This window comes from Acomys minous (genome assembly GCF_964271855.1).
Source record: "Acomys minous genome assembly, chromosome: 3".
Lineage (NCBI taxonomy): Eukaryota > Metazoa > Chordata > Mammalia > Rodentia > Muridae > Acomys > Acomys minous.
Genome location: NC_140485.1, coordinates 58380326 through 58394269, shown reverse-complemented (window position 1 = coordinate 58394269; position 13944 = coordinate 58380326). Strand labels below are relative to the sequence as shown.

Below are 13944 nucleotides of genomic sequence, written 5' to 3'. Positions count from 1 at the left end.
ACTCTGGGGGTTGGCAGGCTGTCTGAGGCTGAGGTTTGGGTCAAGTGGCAGTAAGCTCTCAGCTTGGCTGCTGGTTTCTACGCAGGAAGGGGTCAGTGCCTCCAAAGCCCCCCCTAAGGGCTTTGCCTCACTCTGTGAAGTTCAGGTGACACTTGACAAAGAGCTCCGTGCTCTTCCTTTAGCTGGTGTCCCTGTCAAGGACCACTCCGGCAGGCCACATCCCCACGCTTTCCCTGCCCTTCCCTCCCTCCACCGCTTGTCCTTGTTCCCCTGCCCGCCTCTTGCACACTTCACTTCCAGGATGTGTTCTTTAGGAACATCTGTCTCCAGAGTGTAGAGAAGGGCTCAAGCAGATGTGGGATCAAAGGTTGGGAGAAGGACGGCGCAGGCGCAGCCTACCCCACTCTCCTGCCTCTTTCCCGGGGCGGCAGATCACCTGGAGTCAACCCTGCATCAGTACTTGGCTTCCTCGTGGGCCACGGGAGGAAGCCACTCACTGATTAAACTCACTTCTTCCGAGATTAGACAGATTCGTTTTTAATTATCAAGGTCTGTAGGAGAAAGCCCCTGGCCTGAGGAGTTTCCACTTTCTGCTTCCTCCCCTCCCTGAGGCCTTGACTAGAGGACTCTATCAAGCCCTCTGATTTCCCACCGGAAGGTTCTATCTGCCTTGTACTTCAGGGCATCTCCAAAATTGCTTTGATGCCTCTGGGAAGTAGTGGCTGTTGGCAGGGTGTCCCAGGTGGGAACCAGCTGTGGCTGGGGCTTCTCGGGCTACCTTCCTCTGTATCTTCCATCATCTTCCCACTGGAAGAGTCAGCAGTCTCGAAGTTTTCAGGCTTATTACCTTCAGCCTGTGGCAGTCGGTGTACAGTCCACTGCTGTCCCCTACCCCTACTTGTCGTGTGTGCATCACAGGCATAGAGTTTTAGTCCTGGCATTAAGTGGAGGGTAGGCCTCTGCCCCAAAGTACGTCAAGACTATCAAAATAATGTGACAAATCATACAAATTAAATGGCACACAGCGAGCACAGAGCTTCCGTGACTTCCAAGTCTTATGTGTCCACTTGCGATAAGGCATTAGGATGATGTCACTCCTGCAGAAAACAGGCATAAAAACCCACAGACCTCACCTCTTGCTGTTGCCCAAGCTGGAGCTGGCACCACAGCCACATCAGTCACTTAGGAGAGGGAAGGCAGGCCCCTCCATGCACTTTCACAGCCACTTGGTGTCAGAAGCAGCCAGGAGGGTGCCACCAGCCTATGTGAAGGCTCAGAACTGCAGGGGTGTATGCAACACTAACAGCCTCCCAGAGGATGAGCAGGCAGCTAGCCCCACAGAGCACAGCAGGTCCCCAGGGTACTGGTAGGCTCAGCGCTCCATCTTTCCCTTCCGTCTTAGGCACAGACACCCAAGCACAGTGGCCTGGCTGCTGCCACTGTGAGAAGATGTGAAGTCTTGTGTGCGGGACACTTGTCCAGCCCAGGGGCTCTGGGTGACCTTGGCAGCACAGACACAGCTTCTGCTTACGCAATGACCCTATCTGCACACAGGGGAGAACCAAGGCTCACAGAGGTTTCTGGATGTGCCAGACCTACCTGAGCCCTGCCCACTTGCCTCTCCCTCTTTCCCCCAGGGAGTAGGGCGCTGTTGTGCTACCCCAGGGCTGAGTCACCAAGGAACCACACTCATCCAAGACAAGCACGGCCCTGACTGTGGCTGCCAGCTCTGACATGTCTCTTGCTCCGCAGCTCCGAGCCCACGCAGTGGACATGAACGGCAACAAGGTGGAGAACCCCATTGACCTGTACATCTACGTCATCGACATGAATGACAACCGTCCCGAGTTCATCAACCAGGTCTACAATGGCTCCGTGGATGAGGGCTCCAAGCCAGGTGAGGTTTGCCAGATGGGTTCGGCATTTGCTTCCTGGGGACCACACACATGAGGCTGGGACTGTTAACACACAACACAGCTGCCCGGGGACTGTACGACCCCCGTCGTCACACACCTCAGGGTACAGAGAGGCTGCAGAGAGCAAGCACTGTGGCAACAGCGGATAGCCTGATGGAGTTCGGACCTCAGGTGCAGAAGAAGAGTGGAAGGGGACAATAATGTCAGAAAAGATGGACCCTAAGCAAGGAGCAAAGTTTTTTTACCAGACTAGAACTGATAAGAAAGTTTTAAGGACAAATGGGCACTGGGGACAGCAAGACGGCGGGTGAGTGGACAGACTCCTGAGAGGGACTGGAGATATTTTATTGCAGTTATGAGAAGTTACCTGGCTAGAGGTCATTATCTGAATGGATGAGGAAAATCGTTCACTATCTCCTAGTATAGGGGTGGGGGGAGTGAATGTGGGTAGCACACGTGTGAGTACACATGCAAGTGTGTGTGTGTGTAGGTCAGGGGTTAACCTCAGGTGTTGCTCATCCACCCCTTATTTTGCGACAGGGTCTCAATAGTTTAGAACTCTCTGCATAGGCTAGGTTGGCAGGCCAGCAAGCCCCAGGGTTTGACTATCTATGCCTCACCAGCTCTGGGTCTGTAAGCACCTGCCATTGCTCCTGGCTTTTTTACGTAGGTTCTGGAAGCACGTTACTAGCTGAGCTACCTGCCTTGAGGTAGTAAATTGCTTAGCATCACTTGTCCTCCCCGAAGGCTGGCCATTTGGGGTGAGGCCCAGGAGTCATTAGAAGTCAGGTGCTAATTATTTGTATCCTGGGTCAGGCTCCAAGAAGTTGGGCTCAGGCTGTTAGAGCTGGAGAGTCTTCTTTGGCTCTTGGTCTTATTGTCTCTATGGTAACATTAGACCAGGAGACAGAGGCATGTGTTGGAAAAGAACCTAGGAATGGAAAGAGCTGTGCCAACCCGAGTCAGGAAACACAGCCAGAGTCCGAGGCCCACCAAACAAACCAAACCCTTCTCCCAGCCCAGGAGATGAACCCTTGTAGAGAACTGCCCCAAGTGCGTGTCTTCCCACACACCCGTAGGACACATGGCTTTACCACATGCCGCAGCCCTCACTGTGAGTTGGGTCTCAACATCTCTGCCCTCCACAACTCCTGACAAGCACATATGCCCCTCTGCACTTAGCAGTGAAGACACCTTAGACCCAGGCAGCTGTGTGTGGGGCTCACAACATCGGTACCCACATGTAGAGAGGTGAAGAGTGCTAGCCAGTCCCGCACCTAGTTAGGCCGGCTGTCTCCTGTGCCCAGGTGTGAGAGGACATCATCGGACAAGCCTTATCCTGGGAAGGGGAGGATGGATGAAGTCAGAAGCCTCTGATGAAAGCACCAGGCAATAGGCATTTAAAACACACGATGCCCGGGTAACTTTGAAGTTCAGACAGACAGCAAGCCCCTCCCCATGGGTGTGTCCTGAGGAGCAATTCTCAGACACTTACATTAAAAGGTTCCCTCATTATCTTCCTAGTGTCCTGCACTTTATCCTCCGGTCCCAGGCCTGGTGCTCTGGCAGTAACTCTGAACTCTGTGGAGTACTGGACAAAACTGAGGCAGTTTCTCCTCAGATATCCAGAGCAGGCAGAGCCAGGGCAGGCTGTCCTCCAAGGAGCCACCTGCTCCCCAGGCTCTGTGGGCCCCATGAGGGGGGTCAGCCTCATCTGGATAGGGCAGGAAGGCAAACATTTATCACACTCTCCTCCACTGGCTGAGGTTGTCATTGCTCCATCCCTGGGGACTGCTGTTTCAACAAGGCGATTGCATTTTGGAGTGATTGTCTTTCAGGATGGTGAGACGCAGGCAAGCCCAGTGTCACCGGAGGGAACAGGATGCAACATTATTTCTGGGGAACCTTAGGCAGCTCATCCCAAGGCAGTCCCTTGAGGGGCAGGGGCAGGTGGTGGGCGGGCAAATTAGCTACAAGCAATGGAAGAAAAGAAATGAGGGCGGCCAAGGGCACCTCTTGGAGGGGCTGGAGGGAAGGCGTGAGCACAGCTGGGGTGTGTTCTAGTTAGCGCAGAGGCAGGTGACCGTCATCCAGTGTGGGGCTTATCCAAAGGGCCTAAAGTTCTCCTGGCTTCCCACACCTTCTTTTACAGCAAACAAGAAAAGATAATAATAATAATAAACAGCATGTGTAGCTGGCATTGACTCATTAGGAGAACAAAAGCAGCAGGCTGCTTCACCACCTCTCAGATATAAGCCATCAACCCTTCAGCCTGCAGTGGGTCCTTCTCAGAGCTGGCCAGGGAACGGGAGCCTCACAGACCTGAACCCTGCCCTCCGGCTGGCCGCTCAGCAAGCTTTCCAGGGCCTGAGTGTGAGTTCTGAGTGGCTTTTGGGACTCCTGCAAGTATAGGCCCTGCCCCTGGTCCCTGAAGGAGTCACGTATTCAGACCAACTGTGGGACGAAGCCGGCTGATGTCACAGCCACTTGGCATCTCCCTCCTCCCCAGACCCCAGCCAAGGGCGAGCACGTGGCATCCCTTCCTGTAGCCCAGTCTCTGGGCCCTGAAAATGGTCTGCAATTTCTTCTCCTCCATCAGTAAATTACAATAATGGAAGGATCTTTGTAGGAGAAAGGCAAGCTCCTGTCGAAAATTAGTCATTATTCTCTGGAAAGATGGGCTAGTGAGAGGTTTCGGATGTTCGTCCTAATGGGAAACAAATGGGAAAAGATTAAATATTGACTGAGCTGGCAAAGAATGTTGAAGGGTGAGGTTCATTCAGGGCCCCCACGAGCAGCCTTCCCCCCCACTTCCCCCCAGAACCCCAGTCTTCTCTCAATTGTAGGAATTCACTAGAAATGCTTTTTTTTTTTGTCTAAATTATGGGCGTGTTGAGAAAATATATATTCACGTGTAGCTGTGAGAACGCAGCCGCCCCTCACCTAGCTCCCATAGTCCAGGCCAGCACATGGGTTGTTCTCAGGAGGTGACGACGTCTGTATAGCCACAGCCATACTGAGGGCCAGCCAGTGTCACCTGCACCCTTGTGTGTATGTGCATCTATGTGTCTGTGTGCATGTCTGTCTGTTTGTGTCTAGGTATGGGTATCTGTGTGTGTCTATGTTTGTGTGTGAGCCTATGTGTGCATGCATGTGTGTATGTGTGTGTGTGTGTGGTGTGTATGTGTAGGTGTTTGTGTCTATGTATTTGTTTCTATGTAGGTCTGCCACTCATGTGGCTCGGTGACCCCTGCCATGAAGACACAAAAGGCCTATGATGGTGTACATGTGACGATGTACATGCCCCATGGGCTCATGGAACCTTTGGGGCATGGAGCCTGTTAGAGGAAGTGGATCACTGGGGATAGGCCTTGAGGCCTGACGACCCCCATTTCCTGTCTGCTCCCTGCTTCCTGTTCCATCAGGAAGTCCCAGCTACACTCCTTGCTCCCCAGAGCCACCTGCTGCCATGCCTGCCCCTCCCTGGATCACAGCTGCACCCCCAACCAGGAGCTGAAATTAACTCTTCCTGTCAGGTAGAGTTGGTCAGAGCAATGAGGAAAGTAAACTAGTACGGCCCCATCAGAGGATGCGCCCACTACCTTTTCGTAGCCACGACTCTTCCGCGCTCCACCCCCACCCCTGTGCCTCACCCCAGCAGGCTCTGTCATGTTCTCTCTGTATCTGTCTGTACAAGATCCGCTGTGGGCGGGACCATGGACCTCTGGAGTTGGCACTTTCACTCAGAGTGAGACTCTGCAGCTCCATCCAGGCTGCCACATAGATCCCAGAGCAGCCATGCCACAGTTTGCTAGCTGGCTACCTTCTGAGAAGTTCCAGGGTGATTTCCAGCTTGGGGCCACCCAAATGAAGTCGCTGAGAGGAAAACACAGGTAGAAAGTTTGAGAACACACAGCTTCGTTTCTCTCGGATGAAGGCCCGTAGCAGGAGTTCCAGCTTATATGGTCCCATCTCTGTGATAAAATCCCTGAGACAGTCCCCTTATGTGGAAGAAAGAGTGTTTTAGTTTTGGTTTTGGTTGGGTTTTTTTGCTTGTTTGTTTGTTTTTTGTTTTTTGGCTTACCATTTCAGAGGGTCCAGGCCATGCTGGACTGGCTCTGTAGTGTGAGCCTGAGGGGAAGGTGAAACATCATACTCGAAGAGCGCGGCAGAGGACCACCACTCACTTTCACAGCAGCTGGGGACAGAAACCACACAGAAGTAGCAGAAACAAGACATACCCCAGTGGCATACTTCCCTCTGCTTCCCACCACCAACACTAATAACAAAGCTTTCCAGCGAGGGGCCCACCAGGGAATGGGCCAGCTGGCTGGGTCAAAACTCTCCATGGTCAAATCTGCCTGCTGGGGACCAATCCTTCAGCCTAAGCCTTATGACGTACTTCTTGGCAAACCGAAGCAAGGTATCACCTCCTCCCAACATGGTCACCCATGCTAGAGTCTTTAGAGGACATTGGTATCCTCTGGGCATCCAGTAGACAGTTTTATAAGACACTTCCATGCCCTTCCTCGAGGAGCTGCATTGTTGAATGGCACAGCCTCTCTGCCTCACCACCCCCTGCACGCAGCTGTGGGTGGGTGCACAGCTACAGTCTGAGAGTGTTTCCCTAATGGCAAGTGACATGCAGCATCTTGTCCTGTGTCTCTCGCCATCTGTGCCCCCCTCCGTGGTGACCGCTCATGTCTCTGTCTGCCTCTAATTAGATTGTTCTCAGAGGTGCTTTGAGAATTACTCTCCCACACTGCCCACAGTCCTTTGCCTGTGTGTGGCGTGCACATCCTCCTCCCGCTCTGTGGCTTGTTTTCCCAGGTCTTTGGTGAACCTGACTCTTGAGGAAGTTTTCTCTTTGGGATTGCAAGAACGCCTCCCAAGCTCTGGCTCCTGAAACTCTTTCCCCCGGGCTGTTCTCTAAGAGGTTTTAGATTCATCCTGAGCACCAGTCCATGGTTCAGGATGAGTCAGTTTTCATATAAGGTGACAGATTTATGTCCAGGTTCCTTTTTCTTTCTGCTCTTGGCTGTTTTGCTCATTTTTCCCAGCACCACCTGTCCAAACTCTGAAATCCACAGCTCATGTGCCTCATGGATCTGAAATCATCCACAACTCATGTGCCATGTGGCTCTATGGCAGGTGGCTCTATGGCACATGGCTCTATGGCAGGTGGCTCTATGGCAGGTGACTCTGTGGCAAGTGGCTCTATGGCAGGTGGCTCTATGGCAGGTGACTCTGTGGCAAGTGGCTCTGTGGCAGGTGGTTCTGTGGCAGGTGGCTCTATGGCAGGTGGCTCTGTGGCAGGTGGTTCTGTGGCAGGTGGCTCTATGGCAGGTGGCTCTATGGCAGGTGGCTCTATGGCAGGTGGCTCTAAGGCAGGTGGCTCTGTGGCAGGTGTCTCTGTGGCAGGTGGTTCTGTGGCAGGTGGCTCTATGGCAGGTGGCTCTATGGCAGGTGACTCTGTGGCAGGTGGCTCTATGGCAGGTGGCTCTATGGCAGGTGGCTCTATGGCAGGTGACTCTGTGGCAGGTGGCTCTATGGCAGGTGGCTCTATGGGAGGTGGCTCTGTGGTGTGTGTCTCTATGACAGCATGAGCATACAGCTAGAACGCCTCACATCTCTGGAACAGAGGTGGATACCAGAAAGGAAGCATGATGAGGAGAGCCCTCAAAGCCTCCCCCTCTGTGACCCATGACCCCACAACAGGCTGTACCCCTAAAAGTTTCCACAACCTCTCAAAATGGCACCAAGTAGGGACCAAGTGTTCAAATACGGGAGCCCTTGGGAGGCAGTTAGTTCACACTCAACTGTGACAGACCACACACTATGGCTCAGGTCTCACGCAGACCGGCCACCATGACAGATCGCACACTAGACTTTCATGTGGACTCTGGTGGTCCAAGCTCCATGCTTGCACAGGAAGCTCTTTGTCCACTGTGTTATCTCTTCCACCCCATCTCCTTTCTGGAGCACCCAGGTGAGCCATAGGACCTCCTCCATGCTTCTGGCCAGAAAGTCCACAGCCAAGTAGAAGCATCATTTCTCAAACTACATGAGCAAAGATGCCTCCTGACCCCTCAGCCAGCTGCTTTAACTCACTGCACACCTTGACCCTTGTAGCAGTGTGGGAACCCATGCTGTAAATTCTGAAGTTGGTGTCACTTAGAAAATATGAACTAGCAGAAGAATATACAAGTTGGGAGTGCAGTGAGAGAAACACTCATCTGTACAAGGCAGGGCTCGGGCTTGAATAGATTATTCTATTAGCAAGCCCCCGTATTTATTTATTTCATTTCTGCGCTGGTGGAAGTCCCCCTAGATTAATGCCACGGCCTGATGCACAGATGGCACCAGATACTTGAAAGTCATCTGAATATTAAGAATTTAAATCTTTAGCCTCAGTGATTTGAGCAGAAAGCCAATTATGGGGCTGAATTAGTTTTCAAATTAAACTGCAATTTAAGGCTTGTGAAATTAATCCTTTAAGGCGTGTGGCAGCGTGGTACATGGGTTCCGAGGAAAAGCAGAGCCACGAGTCCTCAGTGGTCTCCCACTACTTGCCAGTGCATTCAGAAAAGAGATGCCATCACCCTCCAGCCGAGAGCCAGGCCACACCCCTGAGCCCAGGAAAAAGACACTGACTCAGCTGGCCTGGCTCTGCTCACAGGAGAAATCCAGGCCTTTCTCCAAGTAGTGGGAGGCTGTGGAGGCCTCTGGAGAAAGCTCTGGAAAGCTTGCTTCCCTCGCCTTCTGTGCCTAGCACACAGGCCAGCACAGGTGTGGCTCAGGGTGGGCGCTCCACCCGTGGAGCCATTGTGCTGGTGCTCTGGCTTTGCCATGGGGCAAACGTTCAGAAGTGTAACTGGGAGGTTGTACTCATCCACGTGGTCTCAGACTTCACCCAGTTGGAGAAGGAAGGATCAGTGGGGGACACTGGGCGCCATCTCACTGGAGGCCTGTGGTGCCCACTGGAATGGCAGTGAACTCAGAATCCAGATCAGTCTTCTGCAGACTAAGACATGTGGTACCTTTGGCTCCAGCTTACCGAAGAATCTGGAACTTTAGGGGGTGACACGGCAGCAAGCCGAGCAGGAGGGAGGACACAGGGCCAGGTTCAGATCTAAGACCGAGAATGACCCATGTGGGCCCCAAGCCCAACCTGGCCTCTGAATTTACCCAGGCCATGCAGGAACGTCATCACACAGTGGGCACAGCCCCCTGTGCTTTGTCACTGCAGCCAGTATCAAGCCGTGCCCTGCCCCATTTTCCATGTAATCCCTATTAAGGATGGGTACAAGGTTGGACCCCCAAACTTGGGTCCCCACAGCACCTCAGAGCATGGCCTACTTTATGAACATGGGGTCAGCTTTTTCACACATTGCTCGTCAGGGCAAATCCAAGATGGCAAGGGGATAGTTGACATACCAGTGATGACAGAGGCAGAGTTTGCAGGGGTACGTCCACAAGCAAGGAACCCCCTGGGCCTGGGGACCACTTCAGCAACTGTAAAGCTTCTGGGGCATCAGGAATGAGAGCAGCTTGGCCATCCCACAATACTGGATGGGCTCAGCCTGTGGGCATAAACACTTGTGTAAGCCCCACTCGGGGACACTTCGCTACCTGAGAGACGAGCATGGATCCCTTCGAGAAACGCCCTGGAAATCCATGGGCTCCTCCTCTGGAACCTTCCAAGCAACACCCAAAGCCAAGGACCACCGTCCCGCCATCCCAGCATTGCTAGGCACTGATTGAGAAGTTCCCAGGACACAAATGTCAAACTCAGACATCTGTGAGACCTCCTGGCAAACCTGGAAGACAGAGAAGGTCTCCAGCAGGGTAGGTTGTGCCTCTCCGGGGCTGTGGGTTTGGCTGATCAGCCTAGATTCCTCAGCCCTGTATTTCCTACCCCAGGCCTTGTTGCTTTTGAGTCTCTAGACAAAATACTTTTAATTATGTGATTTCTTGAGCCCAGTGAAGACACTGCTAAAAAAAAATAATTAAAAATTAAAATAAAATAAAAAGTCCAAGACAAGACATAGGCCAGTGCCAGGGATCCAGAGCCCTTGTAGATGACACTGGCTGACCACTGGCCCCGACCTCAGGCCAAAAGAGACAAAGCAGGGCCCTTAGCAAGGATTTCAGGGGGCTGAAGATGGACAGGGGGCATTCTCTGAGTTCTCCCTCAACACTCCCTCAAGGATGTCTCTCACACCCCAGTTGAGTAAGACAGTATAGTCTCTGTACTCAACACTTGGCCTGCAAATAAATGCAAGCAAGAGTTGAGAGTCTGGAGAAAAAAAAAATGTGTCCTACCTATGGTCCTCCCCAGGCCACTGGCAGCAGCCATAACTCAGGACATGGCTTCCCAGCATACACCAAGGCCATGCATCTGTCTGTGGGATTCAAGGGTCCTGCAGAGCAATAAATTTGCCACTTCCCTGCCGAGGCCAATAAATCCAGCCCACTGAACCCTGTAAGTCAGTTGTGCAGAACGCAACACACTCTACTGGGGAAGCAAGAAACCGCCATGCTGTGAAGGGGTCATGGTGACATTCATATTCTAGACTCAAGATCAGGGAGACTGTAGTGTGGATTCAGTCACCCTGGAGACATGAGACAGCCACAGACAAGTCAGCAGCAAGCGCTTTTCTGGGCAAAGTCACCAGGGCATCTGTCTCACCCCAGCTCCACATCCCAAAGCCAAGCCCTGTGATGACCATGATGTCCTCTGGGTGCCTGGAGATGATGGTGCAGCCAGCTCCTGCTTCCAGGCTTCTAGACCTTTCGTGGTACATCTGTGTGACGAGGCTACTGTGTAGTGTGCTCACAAATGCAAGCCTGTTTTCAAAGCCCCGCCAAAGGGTGATTGAGTCCATTCCTCCGCATACCTTTGTTGGGGGCAGGTATGGGTCTCTGCACTTCAGTTATGCTCACAGCCTGGGCATGAGGCTGTGCAGACCCAGCCCTGTCTGTGATGAAGACAGACAACTCTGTGCCCTGCCCCCACAGCCTCTGCCCAGCCCTGTGTCCCAGCCCTCTCTGCTGCAGTCTCCTCCAGTACCCTCTGGCTGACTGGATGCAGCTTTTCTGAAAGGCCCTGAGCTCCATGGTTCTAAGGTGAGCACACTTACCTTCCTGGCCATGTCTACACCTTCCACAGTCCCCAGAGATTATGTGTCTCCTCTCCCTTCTGACTTGAGCCAAGACTAGCCCTACTGCCTGATGGATACACCCAGGAAGACTTACCACGGCTCCAGGACTGTCTCCATCGGCAGCTTTTTTTGCTGTCTCTGCAGCCTCCCCCACCCTTCAGTCTCTGGGCTGTAATGGGGCTGACAGCCTGCCCTCTATGTCCCATGGGGGCAGTGTGAATGACAAGCATGAAAAAGACAGGAAGAGCTGAGACATTCTGGGATCGAGTGACCCCCTTCTATGTGGGACACCACACCCTCTTTGGTCTCTGGCTTCAGCCTGTCCTGTCAGCTCCCTTGTCCCAGTGTAACTTTCTCCCACAGAGATAAAGGCCTTGGTGGCCACACGTTCTTCTATCACCTGCATCTTGTCTGACACACACACACACACACACACACACACACACACACACACACACACACACACTAACACTTGAACCCACTGCCAAGAGCCTGCATGTGACCTCCAGGCTTCTATCCTCCTCCCTTTGTTCTCTCCTGATACCGAGGACTTCCTGGAGGTCTCCTCCCTCTCTCTCTGATGATGGCAGCCACTGTTTTCTGGGTCCTCTACACAGGTCCAGGGTTCTATGCCAAGGGGCTTCTCCTCTGCCTCAGTCTACCATTTAATGGTCCTTCCTCATTCCTGGGCCCTCCCCAGCCTCTGCCACCCACAGCTTTGTCTGGAGCGCCTCAACAACTGCCCTGCACTCCTCCTTACAACCATCCACCCAGATCCCCGTCGTCAGGGTGGTCAGGGTGCAAAGGAGTAAAAAACGTTCACCGCAGAGAGTATGAGCACTTGGATATATGGAGGGTGAGAAGGGCCAAGAAGGTAAGGGCTGAGGAAGGCAACTCTTCTCAAGCATGAAGAAGTAGCTGAGGCTCACAGGATGCAAATATGGCCAAGGCTGCCCCTCAGACTATAAGGCATCCTCAAGGGCCTGCTCAGGGAGCCATTAGGGTGCCCACCATGCCTGGGCAACAGGATGGAGGCTACTACCCAGCCACATTCCGGGCTTCTTCCTCCCGCCACCACCCCCCTTCCCTCTGCACCTTTCAGAAAGAAAAAAAAATGAAAATTGCTGAGCCCTTGCTCTGCTCTAGGGCTGGGAATGTTCCTGGGTTGTTTCCATGGCAACCCGCGGACCTGCTTCTTCCTCTTGGCTCAAAGTGTTCAAGCCTGAAGCATCCTCACCTCACCCTAAGGGCTGCAGTGAAAACAGCCAGGTCTCACAATTTCCAAATTGTGGTTTAGGCTCTATCTGCCTCAGTAACTTCAGTCCCCTCTCCTCGTTTGGCTGGTCTCCTCCCTACCTCCCTCCCTCCTTCCCTCTCTCCCTCCCTCCCTCCCTCTCTCCCTCCCTCCTTTCCTCCTTCCTTCCCTCCCTCCCTCTCTCCTTCCCTCCCTCCCTCCCTCCTCGTCTCCTTCCCCCACCACATTTCCTGATGCCTAAGTGACACTCACTCACTCTTAGGAGAAAATCGCCTGATCTTGCCTAGTGTGCCATACTCCCTTCCACAGCTGTCACAGGTTGTGCGGTCATGTGTCAGTCTCTCTCCTCCATGTCACCCGTCAGTGTTAAAGCCCAGCTTTGGCCTCAGTGAACCCAGCATGGAACCCTGCTTTCCACTTCACCATTCCCCATGTTAACCCCAAGTGCCCTAAGTGTTCTACAGCATCTCCAGGCTCAATCCTCGTCGCTGTCCCAGTCGTCGCTGTCCCAAGTGCGCGCCCTGCTTCGTGTACCCAGCACCCTGTTGTGGAACTATTCGACGGACTCCCTTCCCTGCCCTCCTGGGTGTGCGGCTCACCGTCTGAGGACACATTTCCCACTGACTTCCTATCTTGAGTCCATTGTCGCCTACCCATCCCGTCACATGGCCTCCTGCCCCACTCTATCCCTCCCACACACAGAACTCTTCCCCAGCTTCTCCAGCCAGGGTCTACATCCTGTTTTGTGAGGTAGGGTGGCCTGGAACCTGGCAATCTCAAACTTGTGGCAATGCTCCAGCCTCAGCACCGTGGGTGCTGAGATCACAGGAGTGTGCTACTGAGAAGGACCGCAGTCCACCTTCTCACTTGGCTAATTCATATGTCTTTTCATAAAAATGGGCCTCCCTTATTTGATAGGAAACACTGTTGATTTGTAGTTCAGAATCTCTGCCTGTCTGTGTTGCCTTTCTCGGTAACAGTGAGGAAAAGAGGATGACATTTTTCTGGCAGACCTCATTCACAAGCTAAGCACGGGGCATGATGCCTGGCATGCCACAAGTTCAGTTAATAAGTGTAAAGTGGCTCATTCATAAAATAGAGTAGCATTCAGTCATGAAAAGAGTGGCTCGTTCATCCAATGGAGTAGTATTCAGTCACGAAAAGACTGACTCATTCATCCAATGGAGTAGTATTCAATCACGAAAAGGATAGATGCTCAAGAACTCTAAGCTCAGTAAGAGAAACCAGACACAAAAGGTCACAGATGGTGTCACCTCATTAAAATGAAGTGTCCAGAATAGGTGAATCTGGAGAAACAGATGGGAGGCTGGGAAGGCTGGGAGAAAGGACATAGAGTGGCCGGTGATAGGTTTGACTTCTCTCCAGGGTGACGATTGCCTTCTGCAGTTAGATGGTGCGGATGGTTATTTTCCATTTCCTGAGGGTATTCTCAAGGGCAACTGTGTGTGGCTTATATTTCAGTAACAGCATCTTTATGGAGTCCCTCTGTGCAAGACCAGTTGGTCCTCAGTAAGCAGCTTGCACGGGCACTCACTCTTCCCCAGCCTCAGGCTCTGGCTGGGGACCTTAGCAGTCCTGACTCAGGCCC

General features: G+C 52.8%; 1 protein-coding gene across 1 annotated transcript in view; it reads left to right on the top strand.

Annotated features, from left to right (window-relative positions):
• CDH4 (cadherin 4) overlaps positions 1-13944 on the top strand; it is a 468514-nt gene that overhangs the window by 413507 nt on the left and 41063 nt on the right. Inside the window, exon 6 of the mRNA XM_084777678.1 lies at positions 1753-1897. Coding sequence (XP_084633804.1) covers positions 1753-1897 — 145 coding nt within the window. The remainder of the gene's footprint in view (positions 1-1752; positions 1898-13944) is intronic.